General features: G+C 36.8%; 1 protein-coding gene and 1 pseudogene across 11 annotated transcripts in view; both read left to right on the top strand.

The window, feature by feature from the left end:
- AFG1L (AFG1 like ATPase) overlaps positions 1-15512 on the top strand; it is a 227497-nt gene that overhangs the window by 91625 nt on the left and 120360 nt on the right. For all 11 annotated transcript variants that reach the window (XR_010933787.1, XM_067702417.1, XM_067702415.1 and 8 more), the window contains one exon: positions 1670-1769. Coding sequence is in view for 10 of the 11 variants with exons in the window: in XM_067702417.1 (XP_067558518.1) it covers positions 1670-1769 (100 nt within the window). In the remaining variant the exon portion in view is untranslated. The remainder of the gene's footprint in view (positions 1-1669; positions 1770-15512) is intronic.
- LOC137205093 (ras-related protein Rab-22A pseudogene) lies at positions 9672-12814 on the top strand (annotated as a pseudogene).

Raw genomic sequence — 15512 nt, 5'->3', positions numbered from 1 at the left:
CATAGTGTTATAACCATTTAGTTGGCAACTTTTAGTATTACGATCTAATTTGAAAGAATTCCACTAGTTTCTATGTACTTTAACATGGTTTAAAAATAACAATGTGGGTCTCCCCTGGTGGCGCAGTGGTTGAGAGTCCGCCTGCCGATGCAGGGGACACGGGTTCGTGCCCCAGTCTGGGAAGATCCCACATGCCGCGGAGCGGCTAGGCCCGTGAGCCATGGCCGCTGAGCCTGCGCGTCCGGAGCCTGTGCTCCGCAACGGGAGAGGCCACAACAGTGAGAGACCCGCGTACTGCAAAAAAACAAAACAAACAAACAAAAAAAACAATGTGATATATATTGTGTGATATATTTTGTGAATATAAAATAAGTTTTATTGAGATTATCTAAAATGTGCTGTTAAAGGAAGATCAAAGCATTTTTACATTGGGAGAATATAAAACCCATGTTATTATATTCTTAGGGGAAGGTGCAATGATTAACATCAATCTTCACTATATATTTATTTTTTGAAGTCAACTTCCTACCCTCCCTAGTTTCTGTATTTTTGGGGATTTTTTTTTCAGGAGCGCTTTTTAAAATTTTTATTATTATTTTTTTTCACATCTCTATTGGAGTATAAATGCTTTACAATGTTGTGTTAGTTTCTGCTGTACAACAAAGTGAATCAGCTATATGCATACATATATCCCCATATCCCCTCCCTCTTGAGCCTCTCTCTATTTTTGGGGATTAAAAAAAAAAACAACAAAGTTACCATTAAGCTTACTTGCTAATTGTGGATTTTTTAAAAAAATTTTAGTAAAGATCAGTGGTTATATGTATCTCTGTAACTTAGATGAAATAGTGTTATCTGCATTATGCATTTCTGGTTTTGTCAGAAGCTTTTTTTTTTTAAAGCACTGTGTTAACCATTCTTGTAAGGTTTTGTGGGTTTTTTTGGTAGAAGGAATATTTGTGTTTGGGAAGGTTAGCAGAGGCTGGCTGTGCTGGAAGTGACTGCAGTGCCTTTTGATTATTCATGGACAGTAATAGAAGGCACTTAAAAAGAACAATGAAATTGCTTATTTTTGTGATGGGCCATCTGTTGAATTGTTTTGTGCAACAATTGCACAATAGTATCTATGTCATATCATTCTATTTTCAACAGCAGCTGATTATGTCTCACTGGCTACTTGTCCTTATTTCTAAAGTCCCATGACCATTTAAAGTCACCTTTTCAGGGACCTTTGCCAGAAAGGTATTAGAAATCTCAAATAGCCTCTGTATTTTTTTTTTTTTTTCTTTTTTTCTCTCTCTTCTTTATTTGGGGAGGGAGGCTGTGATGGGAGTAGGAGGGGGGAGTTGGTCATGTTAGTTCTAATTAGTTAGACTTCCTAGATGTTTAGGACAATTATCTGTGCTTTCCACCTGTAGTTCTATAAAATAAGTTAACATAGAATCAGTTGATAATTTGGATAGAAATGATAGGCTTGCAAAAAAGAAGAGTCAAGTTTAAAGACTGCAGGCTTTCATGCTTTTAATTATCTACTCTTTTCTTCATGATAATTAGAATTTTTCTCTTGGAATTCACTTCTATTTTTTTTTTTTAAAAAAGGATGAGCCATTAGCAAATTTGTTAGAGCAGAAGTGAAATTAAAATAAAACAAATGTATTGCTGTCCATAGGTCACTGACATTGCTGATGCCATGATTCTGAAACAGCTTTTTGAAAATCTGTTCAAAAACGGGGTCGTCGTTGTGGCAACATCCAACAGGCCACCGGAAGGTAAAAACAAACACTGTGCTGTAGTGTCTTATCCAATTAGGTAGAAACAAACAAGCTTTTAAAAATTCACAATTTTGGACTCATTTTATTGTGTTAATAAATCTGATTACTTTGCTTTATCCTAAGTTTTATAACTAACAATCTGAAAAATCAGTCAGTATTTGTATAATATTTGAAAAATCTTTCCTAAATCCACGTGATCTCCTGTGTTTGATGCACTTGCAGTTTTTCCCTGAGCATTAGATATGCCATGTGTGCATATCAAAAAAATACAGGCCTCTCTAACTGCATTTTATGGGCCATAAAAGAAACTCCATGAAATGAAAGAAAAAGTTCCTAATTGAATCTTGGAAAAAGACTTAAAGCTTTCCTGCATAAGTGGTTTCTGATACTTCATTTATCATTTCTGAAAAAGCACTTCTGGCTTATTAGGACATTATTAAAAATTAAAATACAATAATATATAGATAAAAACAAGTTTAAATTTTGTGTCTTTCAGCCCATCATGTGGTCAGTTGAAGGTTGAAAGAACCAAAAATAATATTTTATGCATTCTTAATATTAACATCTGACTGGAATGCTATTCTGCCAGATACCTGCATGGCTAAGTTCTTACCTCTTTCGGGTCTTTGCTCAAAGGTTACTTTGCCAATGAAGCCTAGACTCATCTCCCATTTAAATCTACAACCCATGCTCTTTTTTCCTGGCACCACTTCTTTTTACCTGCTCTATTTTTTTCACATAGCACTTATGGAGCCACCATGTAGTTTACTTATTTACTATATATATAGTTTATTATCTGTCCTCTGCCAAGATGCAAAAGCTTCAGGAGGGCAGCAACTTTTCTCTCTTCTGTTCACAGGTATACATATTTTAAGTACCTAAAACAATGCCTTGCACATGGATGGATCTCAGTAAATAGTCTTAGAATGAATGTTGAATAAATGTGTGTTCTCAAAGGATCTCTCTGGCTGCAGTACTGAGAATAGATTGTGGGGATGAGGTTTCAAGGTTGGAAGTAGGGAGACCATTTAGGAGATGACTGTAACAATCCCAAGGGGACATGATGGAGCAGTGCAGGTGGTAGGAGTGGTCAGATTTTGTAGACAGAGTCAAAAGGATTTACTGATGGAATGAATATAGGGTATGGAAATAAAAAAGATCAAGAAGGACTCAAAGATTTTGGCCTGAGCAATTGGAAGGATAAAATTGCTGTTTACTGAGATGGGGAAGACTATAGGAAAAGCTAATTTGGGTAGGGAAGTAGGGTTTCTACGATTATGAGGCTGATGATGCATTTAAGAGTTTGGATTTCAATGGAAATGTTTGGACTGGAGGTATAAATTTGGGAGTCATCAGTCCTAAAGGAAGCTGGTAAGAGCAACCAGTGAGTAGGAGGAGAGCCAAGAGAATATCAAGCAAGGAAAAGGAAAGTGGTACAAAAACGATGGATGATCACCTTTGTTAAATGCTGCTAGGAGGTGAAAAATGAGGTTGAGAACTGACTGCTGGAATTGGTAACATGGAGTTTATAACTGAACCTGAAAAGAGCAATGTAATAGTGTGTTTTTACTTTTTAAATTAAGTCATGTCACATTAATGACTTATAATGAATTTGTAATCTACTAATATGCCCAGATATTACTATGTGAGCTGTTGTCAAACTAGGTCTCTCTCTTTCTATATTTTTGTAGTTGATCTCTTTTTCCTTCCTATTACATTTCAGCATATTAGTTTGTCTACATTGTTTCATATTATTGATTTATGTTGATATTTTTTGAAGTATGATTCTAATAAATTTTTTTTAACTACCCCTACTAGCTATGACATTTATAAACTTAGTAATCGTGCTTCTGTGTCTTTAGCCATTCATTAACTAAAATATGTAAATAGGGTAGGACCAAGTTTAGACTCCTGTAGTATACCATTAGAGGCCTTATTTTAGGGAGACATTAATTAGTTAATCAATACCTTAAGACCTAGTTATTCAAACAATTACACTTATACCTAATCTGTTACACTGTTAAGAGAATTATGAATGATTTTGTCAGATGCATTTATTAAAATCCTTATAATGTTATATATAGCATTCTTGTGATTTATTAGTGTAACAACTCTATGAGACAAGGCAGTGAGTTTTTCATATTAGATCATCGACGGGGATGTGAGGCTTGACTCTCCTTCAGTTGACTGTTGACTTAACAGTATCTTCAGTATTACCTTTAGACATTCAATGATAAGCTATGTTCATAAAGAGCAAAGTGCTAGAACAAGCTTGGAACGCCCCTCCCCTCCCCCCCCCCCCCCCCAGCAAATACTGCTGAAAAGAAAATTGCAGTCAGCTGCTCAAGCTACTGCAGTGTGGTCCACTGAGGAAGGACAACCACAGGAGAGGTTAGGAACATTCTGGAGCTCATAGCTTTGTAGGACTAAGCAAAGTTACAGGCCCACCAAGGTAGCACAGAGAAATCCGAGATGGAGCCATCCTTCTGGAGAAGACTAAAAGTCTAAGATGCAGAATTCCAAAAATTGGGCATTAGCCACAAATTCAAAGAAAGCCTTTTCTAAATATGAACCTGGACAGAATGCTTAACATACACCAGGTTTTTTAGCCATGGCAGACAATCATCATAAGTAGCTTAATATTTTAATATAAAGAAGATGGTATGTATATATACCATCTCCTCGTGGTGTGTGTGTGTGTGTGTGTGTGTGTGTGTGTGTGTGTATATATAATTTCATGACTGAAGAAACAAGACTCAGATTAAGTATGAATCTCAGGAAAAGGAAAAAGTATAGGACAAAGAATGGGTCAGTTGTTGCCAAGGGCTGGTGTGGGGAGGTGTTTGACTACGAAGGACCAGCACCAGAGAATTTTGGGGGTTTTGGAACTGTTTTGTGTCCCGATTGTACTGGTGGTTACATGTTTAAACGCATAGAACTGGACAACAAAAAAGTTAATTTTCCTGTATATAAATTAAAAACAAATCACATGGTTAGTGAGTGATAGAACAGGGTCTAGAAAGTAGGTTTTGTGACTCTTTTGACACATTGTCCTCTATCTTTTCTCCTTGTTGGTCATCACTAATCTTTGTCTACTCTGTCCCAGATACAGTGTGTCCTCTTTTCCAGCCATCAGAATGCATTCAACTTTTTCTTTAGGTTACAGCTTTTAATCCACAGCCCCCAGATAGTTATTATTATTTTAAAAATAGCATCTACTTATTCTAAGAGTGTTATGAGAGGTGGGAGAAGAACCTTCCTGGCAGAGGGTTGAGGCAAAGCCCAATGGTTGGAGAGAGAATGACCCATTTGAGGAACTGAAAGGTAGCCAGTGTGGCTACAGTGCAGTGAAGTAGGGGAAGTAGGATACAGTGAGGTACAAGATGAATCTGGAGAAGTGAGAGCTAGGACCTTATAAAGCAGTAGTAAGGATTTTGGATTTTATTCTAAGAGAAATGGGGAGCCAATGTAGTGCTTTAAGCAGGGACTGATAAGATTGGATTTGGAATATCACTCTGGTTATCATATGGAGAATGAGTTACAGGATGGGATGCAGTGATATGGTGGATTCAGGGAGACACACTAGGAAGCTATTGCAGTGTACTGGTCAAGAAATGATAATAACTTGATATAAGGCAGTGATTCTCAACTGGGGGGCTGTTTTGCAAACCAAGGATATTTGGCAATGTTCGAGACATCTTTGGTTGTCACTAGACAGGATGGGGGGTTTGGTGCTGCTACTGGCATCTAGTAGGTAGAAGCCAAGAATTCTGCCAAAACATCCTATAGCGTATAGGGATACTTCTCACAACAAAGAACTATCTAGCCCAAAATATTAATAGTTCTGAGGTTGAGAAAACCTGATATAGTATATAGAGAGGATAGATTTGAAAGATAGTTAAGAAGTAAAATGGATAGCACCTTGTTATAGGTTGGATACTGAGGAAAAGGGAAAGGACAATTTCTAAATTTCTGGCCTGTACAAGTGGGTGGTTAGTGGTGCCTTCATTCAATAAAGACAGAATAATCTGGAGGTTAGAAGTCCAGATCATGTTGCCCAGTGGACAAGAACACTGTATTTTCTTCCCCTCTGTTAACTCTTTAGCTGCTGTGTTTAATTTTCTTCCACATTATTCATCTCATTCCTTCCATTTCTAGTTATAATGCATCAATTTCCTGGACAAGAATAGGGGTTATTGTTGGTGGAGATTACAATCAAACACTCATCTTTTCTCAGTTAATAACTTGTCAATTTATAGACAAATAAGTTATTAATTTTAATAGAAAATGATCAGAAACATTTAATAAATAATTAATAATTTTAATAGAAAACAATTGATAACGAAGTAAAAGCAACACCAGAATTTAGGAACTTAGCAGAGAAAATAGCTATGGAGGAAAGTGGTCTGGGAAAGTCCGGTAGAAGAAAAGAAAGGGAAGTAATACTTGAGGGGGTGAAGGGAATAAGGTACCAGTGACTGCCTTTATGTCACTGTTTTTTTCTAGTCCTCACTTCTAAGTCGTGCCTTCCTTGGGTCCAAGGCCTCATCCTGTACACCATGTAGTTGTTAAAATCTCAAACCAGTGTCAGTTCATGATGACAACTTTAGCTTTTAGCTTCCTGTTTGTTTACTGATCTGTAGGGACTTTCCTACTTTCTGGCAAGCTCAAAATATGTTTAGTATATTTTAAACATTTGTAACACAACACTTGTAGTGCTATTTTATATTTTCTAGGGTAATCTGATTAAGGCTCTTAAACTTGAAGCAAAGAGGAGTAGGAAATTGCTGGGAAATTTTTAGATAAACTATATCTAGAGATAGTTTATATTCAATTTTGTATTTTTATAAAATCTCAAGTAAATGATTTATTTAGCATTTTTGTCATTTAGGTAAATACTTTTATATGGCTCATGTACAAATAGACATATTTTTACTTTTCAAAGATTATATTGTCAGGTCATTAGAAGAGCCAGAAGCAAAAATCCACAATTAAAATATCATATATATGCCAGTCACTTTTTAGGTTCTGAAAAAAATTGTTAATTTCATGATATTCTAGTAGGGAAAAGCAATATTATCGATTTAAGTGCATGGAGACCCTAAAAACAGATTAATAATAGACTGGTAGATTAAGTTAATTAAATTGAAATTAATAATTAAACTTAAGGACAAAAATAAGAATATATTTTTATGGGGAAAAAGAATATGTAACTTGAAATGACTACGCTTCTTTGACAGTAAAACACAAAGTGCTAAGGGAAAAAAGTCCCCTATTGACTGAAGAGTGCATTGTGGACTTTCTAGTTTTTAATTTGCTATTTATTGTAATGAAAATGCTATAGATAGCATTAGAATGTCCAAGAATAAGTCTGCCTTAGATTATTAGGCAATGACACTGTGTGATTCTAACTCAAGCCAATGTATCTATAGTAAATAAAAGACTGGATATCACTAGAAAATTGGTGCATGCACACACACACACACTAATGTAATTTATCATATTAATATTTTTAGGAAGAAAAAAAATCTATTGATGTTCGCCATAAAAGCTTGAAAGAGCATTTGGCAAAATCCAACATCTTGATAGAATCACTCCATAACATGTAAATAGATGGAAAGTTTCTTAATATGAAACCAAATATATGTATATCAGTTCAGAAGTCAGAAGTATGCTTATTGGGGACACTGTGGTATATCTACTGCAAGAATGAACAAGGCAAGGATGTCAATTATCACTTTTTAACATTGAACTACATTACAGACAGTATAAGAACTAGGTGGATAGGGAAGGGAATCACCACATATCTTGATTAGACGGGTTCTCCAAGATTAGTCATACCACTCCTTTTTCAAGGTTATGTGAATAGAAAATACCCTAATATGGGAACGATAAGTAGGAAAGAGAAGTAAGTAAGCATTAGAAGATTTCTGTTTTGTGTTCTTTAAAAATCAGGAAAACATAGACTCTGTGATATAGAAGATCTAAGCTGAGAGAAGACAAACAGATTAGTTGAAAACCTTTTTACTGAGAAATCAGATGTAATTAAAAAAAGCTACATGAAATAAAGGGGTTTAAATTAATTAAATCAGTTAAAATCAGCATTTGAAGCACTGAAGTGTAGAATTAAAACTATAGAAAATGAAATCAGTGATAAGGGAAGCAACTTAAGAAGCTCTGCCAATGTGTAGAAAGAGAATAAAGAATGAAATGATTTTTTTTAAAAGTTATTTTATTTTTGGCTGCATTGGGTTTTCGTTGCTCCTTGCGGGATTTCTCTAGTTGTGACGAGCAGGGGCTACTCTTCGTTGCGGTGCACAGGCTTCTCATTGTGTGGCTTCTCTTGTTGTGGAGCACGGGCTCTAGGCGCGCGGGCTTCAGTAGTTGTGGCACGTGGGCTCAGTAGTTGTGGCTTGCGGTCTCTAAAGTTCAGGCTCAGTAGTTGTGGCGCATGGGCTTAGTTGCTCCACACCACGTGGGATCTTTCCGGACCAGGGCTCAAACCTGTGTACTCTGCATTGTCAGGTGGATTCTTAGCCACTGCACCATCAGGGAAGCCCAAGAATGAAATGATTTTTAAAAAATTAAATAAGTCCTCTGGAGGAAAGAGGTCTTAAAATGTGAACTTATTAAAAAGAAGTGGTTGAAATAAGAAAATTGATCATAACAATGAATTGAGTATAAGTGAATATTTGTAGTTACTGCTTGCTTATATATTTGTAAATTTTGTTCCCCTTGGAGAGAGGGTTTACAGATCCTGAGTGACAGTGTCATTATTTGTGGCACTGATAACTAGGGTAATATACAGTCAAGTATTTTAGAATTTAAGATACACCTTCTACTTTTCAAATTACTAGAAAAGACGAGGGATCAAAGTAAAAATATTTCTTAGAGCAAAAGCTAGAAAGCAGAAGAAACAGCAAAAAATAAATAAATAAAAACATGAAACAAAATCAGGCATTCCTTGTCAATGACAGGAAATACAAACGGGTTACATTCCTCTATTAAAAACTAAAACTTCTTCTGATGTGGCTGAGTAGGCTCCTAGTCAGTTGACCTTGCAGACAACAATAATACATTCTGAACAAAATATGTAGCACAACTATCTGAAGGTCCTAGAGAGTGAAAAAAAGTCAGAAAGATTATAGAGGGGAGACAAAACTTGGAAGAGGGTCCAAAATGGAGAGAATTTCCTGTTTTCTTAATTTTTCTTTCGTTTTAAAAAATAGCTATCAGCTTTAGGACAGGTAAAGTTATTGCTGCATTGGATGACTAAAATTCTGATAGAAAACCCACAGTCTTTCTGGCCAGAAGAATCAGATGGCAGAGTTTAGGGCAAGCATTACTGCTGGAAAATGAAAAACGAATCCCACTGAGAACTAGATTGGTATAGCCCCAAGTTCTCAAGTTCTGTGTATAAATTCTGCCCAAATCTCTGACTGGCCTCTGAACCATACATTTGCAGAGCAAACCACAAGCTTCCTAATGATAGGGTACTGAACTGAGATTCAAGTTTATAGTTTGAGTCCAACCAAGGTAATTTCCTGCTAAAACAAAAATATCAACACTCTTCAGAAACAAAATCCATAAGGTCCAGGATACCATCTCAAAGTGATGAATGAGGAAATATTGACCTATTCTCAAGAGAAAAAAACCATCAACAGATAGCAACCCCAATATGACCCAGCTGTTGGAATTAGCAGACAAGGGCTTTAAAACAAGAATTATAACTATAACTTTGGGGGAAATGAGGTAAAGAAAATATGTTCATAATGAATGAAAGGATAAGGAATATCAGCAGAGAAATAGAAACCATAAAAAATGTACCAAATTTAAATTCTAGAACTAAAAAAGACAGTATCTTAAATAAAAAATTAACCTAAAGAACTTAATAGCAGAATGGAGATAACAGAGCAAAGAGCCAGAGAACTTGAAATTATCCAAGGTGAAGAATAGAAAATGATAGAAGTAAAGAAACAGAGACTTCAGAATTTGTAGAGCTATAACAAGCTTTCTAACGTATTTCTAATTGGAATCCCAGAAGGCAAGGAGAGATAATGGGCAGAAAATCTTCTGAAGAAATAATGACTGAAAATTTCCCAATCTGGGGTGAAGATATAAATTTACAGATTCAAGAAGCTCAGTTTAAATGCAAGCAGAATAAATACAAGAAAACACTGCTTAGGCACATTGTAGTCAAACTGCTAAAAACCCAAGATAAAGAAGAAATCTAGAAGGCAGCCAGAGAAAAATGACATTAAATACAGGGGAACAATGATTAGCTTTTGATGACTTCCATTAGAAACTATGGAGATCAGAGACAGTGGAACAACATCTTTAAAATGCTGGGGAAGAAATTGTCAACCTAGAATTTTATATCAAATAGAAATTTCCTTCAAGAATAAAGACAAAATAAAGACATTCTGATATGAAAGAAAACTAAACAAATTCATCAGCATAAGATATGCACTACAGGATATTCTAAAAGAAGTTCTCCAGGTAGAAAGGAAATATTAAGACACTTGGATCCCCAAGAAGAAATGAAGAACATCAGAAATGGTAAATATTAGAGTAAATATCAGTAACTAGTTTTTCTTCTTAATTTCTTAAAAATAGAAATGATCATTTTATGAGAAATTATAACATTGTCTTGTGGGGTTCATAATGTATGTAGATGTGATCCATATGACACCTATAGCATAAAGGGAGGTGTTTAGAAGGGCTTATATGGATGGAAGGTTTCTACATTTTTTTGTGTGAAATGGTATGATATTAATTCTAAGTAGAGTGTGAAAAGTTAAGGGTACAGGCATACCTTTAAGATACTGTGGAGACATCCAGACTACTGCAATACAGTGAATATTGCAATAAAGTGAGTGACACAAATTTTTTGGTTTCCTAGTTGCATTTAAACATTATGTTTACACTATACTGTAGTCTATAAAGTGTGCAATAGCATTATGTCTAAAAAATCAACTTACACACCTTAAGTAAAAAATACTTTATTGCTAAAAATGCAAACCATCATCTGAGTCTTCAATGAGTTGTAATCTTTTTGCAATAGTAATGTAACCAAACCCAGGTTTGGCTGCTTGCCATTCATAAGCCACTAATTTGAGAGGCAAGCGTCAGTAGAAAAGAAAGGTGCTTTAATCAGAAAAGCTGGCAATCTGCGAAGAAGGTGGTCTTGTGTCCAGAGACCAACTCCAAAGATTCTCCTCAACCATGACAGTTTTTAAAGGGAAAAATGGAGGCGAAGAATCTCAGTGAATCATCAAGGCAGGAGGTTTGGTTCTGCATCATTCTCCGTTGAGTGCAGACTGGCTGACTCTTCAGATGTTATTTTGCCTGTGTGATCTGCCTGCAGGATTGCTAAGGAGGCTGTTGGGTGTAGAGAGCTAGTAATTTTTTAACTGCTTAATTCTTCATTCTTACTTTCTATCTAGGAAAATAATCAGGTTAGACAAGGTATGGTGTATATTCAAGAGAGCATAAGTCAGGAGTTAGTTTCAATTGCTTAATGATCTCATTCCTATAATTAGGTTCTTTTAAGGTTAGAGGGGAACAGAAATGGACAAAGAGGAAAGGGGCAAAAGAGCTGCTTTCAATAACATCAGAGATCACTGGTTGTAGATCACCAAAATAAATATAATAATAATGGAAAAGTTTGAAATATTGCGAGAATTACCAAAATATGACACAGAGACATGAAGTGAGCAAATTATGTTGAAAAAATGGTGCTGATAGACTTGCATGACACATGGTTACCACAAACCTTCAATTTGGAAAAATGCAGTATCAGCAAAGATCAATAAAGTAAAGCACAGTAAAATGAGGTATGCCTGTATATATTGTAACCCCTAGAACAACAGAAATAAAATAAAAACCAGTTGACAAAAAGGAATTTTAAAATATATTCAAATAATTGAAAAAAGGCAAGAAAAGGTGAACAGAGGAAGAAAATGTAGAGGAAACAAAAAGAAAACAAATAATAAAATCATAGACCTAGGGACTTCCCTGGTGGTCCCGTGGGTAAGGCTCCATGCTCCCAGTGCAGGAGGCCTAGGTTCAATCCCCTGGTCAGGGAACTAGATCCTGCATGCATGCCACAACTAAGAGTCTGCATGCTGCAACTAAAGATCCCGCACGCGGCAACGAAGCTCCTGCATGCCACAGCTAAGTAAGTCCTGGTGCAGCCTAAATAAATAAATAAATAAATATTTTTAAAAAATCATAGACCTAAATGTTAAATGAACTAAACATTCCAGTAAAAGGTAGAGGTTATCAGGATGGATTAAAAAATATCAAGAGATATACTCTAAATATAAATATAGATTGAAAGTAAATGGATGCAAAGAGGTATATTCTACAAACAGTAATAATACAAAGCCTGATGTGTGTGGGCTTATTAACGTCAGATTAAATTGACTGAGGCAGGCCCTGCCAGTCCCTTTGGCCCCACCAGAGGATGCTTGTGCTGGGCTCTGCCTCTCTGTCCTCAGTTCATGGCAGCAGGGGTCCTGCGCCCCTGACTCCCGGGCCTTGGTGCTGGAGTTTGTCCACTAGGGATTACAGTTGTGGGTAAATCAAGTATTGTGTGGTGGTTTGTGGAAAACAGTTTTGAGCCTAAGATCAGTTCAACAACAGGGCATCTTTTGTCTAGCACCAAAACGAGTGGCATAAATTCCTAACCTGGGATACAGCTACACAAGAATGATTTTCTGCTTTACCACCGATGTTCATTTATAATGATTTATGATGCCAAAAAGGAGAGGTATTTTCAACATTAAGGAATGAATTAAAAGATCTCTGACAGCAAGTCCCATCTAATTTTGTAGTTGATGTGGCAGGAAATAAGTGCGATATTATTGCAAAAGGTGAGTCATGGAGAGAGATGCTAAGGATTGCACTGACTCAGCCGTACAATTTTTGTAGAGATCAGTGCAAAAACCACAGTGAACTTAAAGGACTCTAAAGAAGTTTCTCAAAGAATTCCATTCACTCACACCAACCCACCGCCCCTCCCACCCCCCATTTGGTAGTAAGGGCTTCTGACTCCAAAGACAACCTTTCGAGTCAAAGTGAAAAAAAGCTGTTGTTGGCTGAACCTCAGCCTCTCACACTTGATAATGAAATAGTTGGTTTTGAAAGTTAACAGGGGACTTCGAATCTCTGCCACTACTTTTTGCCTGGCTGGTTTTGAGTCTTCTTTGTGCACAGGGGATTCCCCAAAATACCCAAGGTCTGTTTTCTCATTGAAGACTCCAGTCATGATATTTCTGTTCATTGAATTCTGTTACAAAAAGAAACTCTGGTGTGAAAAACTACTTCATTGGTGTTTGACTTTACTGAAAATAAATACATAAGGTAGTATTTTTGCAGTGAAGGTTTTATGTAACATTTTATTAAGTTTCTCTTTCATGATTCTTAAAAAAAAGAGAGTCTGTGGAGCCTGTAATTTCCCTGGATCCCCATTATCACTGCTATAAAGGATTGCACCATTTAAAATGGCATAGGATATCTAAAATGGAGGCTGACAATTATTATTTGAGTCAAAAATGGATTCAATTTATAGGACTATTCATGGGATTGATGGAGAGGATTTCATCTTCCTGCTACCTCTAAAGCAGTTTTCATTGAAAACATTAGCCAAGGATGCACGTGGAAAATTAACATCAACAACAATAAATGTGTAGGTCACCCTAATTTTTCCTTCAGATTTTTAAATTTGTGTGTCACTAAACACAGTATTGGTACTTGGCAATGAATAGGAATGAGCACATAATAACATGGATGAATTTCAGAAACATTAGGCTGAGTTAAAGAAGACTTATACAAAAGAATATATACTCTATAGTTTCTCCTCCCTGGACTCTCACCTATCTCCTCAGCTGGGGAGACTTCCAGGCTCTGTTTGGGTTCCCCCTCCTTGTGCAGAGTGCTATAAACTTCCCCAGACACTAAGTGCATTTGTTTTCTATTCTTAGGGATAACTGTCCCTTTTTTCTGGCGTCCAGTGTTCATATAAAGCTATGATGACCAGGTCTGGGATTATGGAAGGCCACTCTAAAAGTCTGTCCACGATAGTGGATTCAAGGAAGGCTTGTTAGAAAATGTGGGATTTGAGCAATAGTTTGTATAGTATTAGAAAAGAAGGTAGAGGTAAAGTCATGAGCTTGTGCTGACTCTTCTGCCTAGGATACGCTTCCTTCTTCTCTGCTTGGTGGCACCCCACTTACTTTTCCAAGGTGCTCTAGTCCCATTGTTACCTGCAAAGCTGCCTTTGAACCCAGGTAAAATGAGTAGTTCATGTTCTGTATATTATGTTTATACCTTGTATCCTTTTTTACCTTGTATCATGGTTATGATCTGGTTGTGTCTGTCAGCTGTGACAAGTCTAGCTGGTCACAACATGGTTCTGAAAAAGCCTATGAGTTTTAGCTTCATTAAAGACCTTCCTCGGGCTTCCCTGGTGGTGCAGTGGTTGAGAGTCCGCCTGCCGATGCAGGGGACACGGGTTCATGCCCCGGTCCGGGAATATCCCACATGCCGCGGAGCGGCTAGGCGCGTGAGCCATGGCCGCTGAGCCTGTGCGTCCAGAGCCTGTGCGTCCAGAGCCTGTGCTCCGCAACGGGAGAGACCACAACAGTGAGAGGCCCGCATACCGCAAAAAAAAAAAAAAAAAAAAAAAAACCTTCCTCAAAAATTCTAGATATACCAATTACTGGCTGGGAATTCAGCAAATTATTTTTAAAACTTTGAGTATCAGTTTCTTTATCTGTAAAATAGAGGTAGAAATATTTACTATGCAGCGTTATTGTAATTTGTGTACAGTGTCTAGCAAATTGCCTGGCTCCTAGTAGGTGTTCTCTAAATGCTAGTTCCTCCTTTTATTTATCTTTTGTCTTCAGCACTCATTTCAGTGCAGACAAATAATAGGAATTCATGAATGTATGTTGAATTGAATATAAAATTGTAATATACCATCAAATGGGAACATTTAATTAGCTGTATTATCTATACATCTAGTAAAATACTGTTTGAACTCCAGTTAGATTTTTAAAAAGAAGCTAAGTAGCTCTTCCTGCTTACGTGGCCTAAAGGCACCATTTTCTTTTAATCTGTACTAAAATAAGAATCTCCTGGAAAGGTAAATCAGATTGGTTCCATAGAGCCATATAATTATTTTGTGTTAATTTATAGGAAAACTCCTTTTAATTACCTATCTTAAAAGTTTCTTACTCTAAATCCATATGTACTTATATAACTAAGTGGACATCCTGGTCATTTTGACACTGGGTTTTTAAGGAAAAGATCTGCATATCCATGTGCATCTCCAAAGTATTTATGTAGATCCTTGTAATTACTTTATAAATCCTCTTTGCATGCACTTCATCTGTAAGTCTTATTACAGTTATTCATTGTGGAGAATGTAGAGGTCCTTATACCATTCTCAAAAAATGAACATCCTGGGACTTCCCTGGTGGCGCAGTGGTTAAGAATCTGCCTGCCAATGCAGGGGACATGGGTCCGATCCCTGGTCCGGGAAGATTCCACATGCCACGGAGCAACTAAGCCCGTGCACCACAACTACTGAGCCTGCGCTCTAGAGCCTGCGAGCCACAACTGCTGAAGCCCGCGCTCCACAACTACTGAAGCCTGCGCGCCTAGAGCCTGTGCTCTGCACGCAACAAGAGAAGCCACTGCAATGAGAAGCCTGTGCACTGCAACAAACAGTAG

Source organism: Pseudorca crassidens, chromosome 13 (assembly GCF_039906515.1).
Source record: "Pseudorca crassidens isolate mPseCra1 chromosome 13, mPseCra1.hap1, whole genome shotgun sequence".
NCBI lineage: Eukaryota > Metazoa > Chordata > Mammalia > Artiodactyla > Delphinidae > Pseudorca > Pseudorca crassidens.
This window is presented reverse-complemented; position numbering and strand designations above follow the sequence as displayed.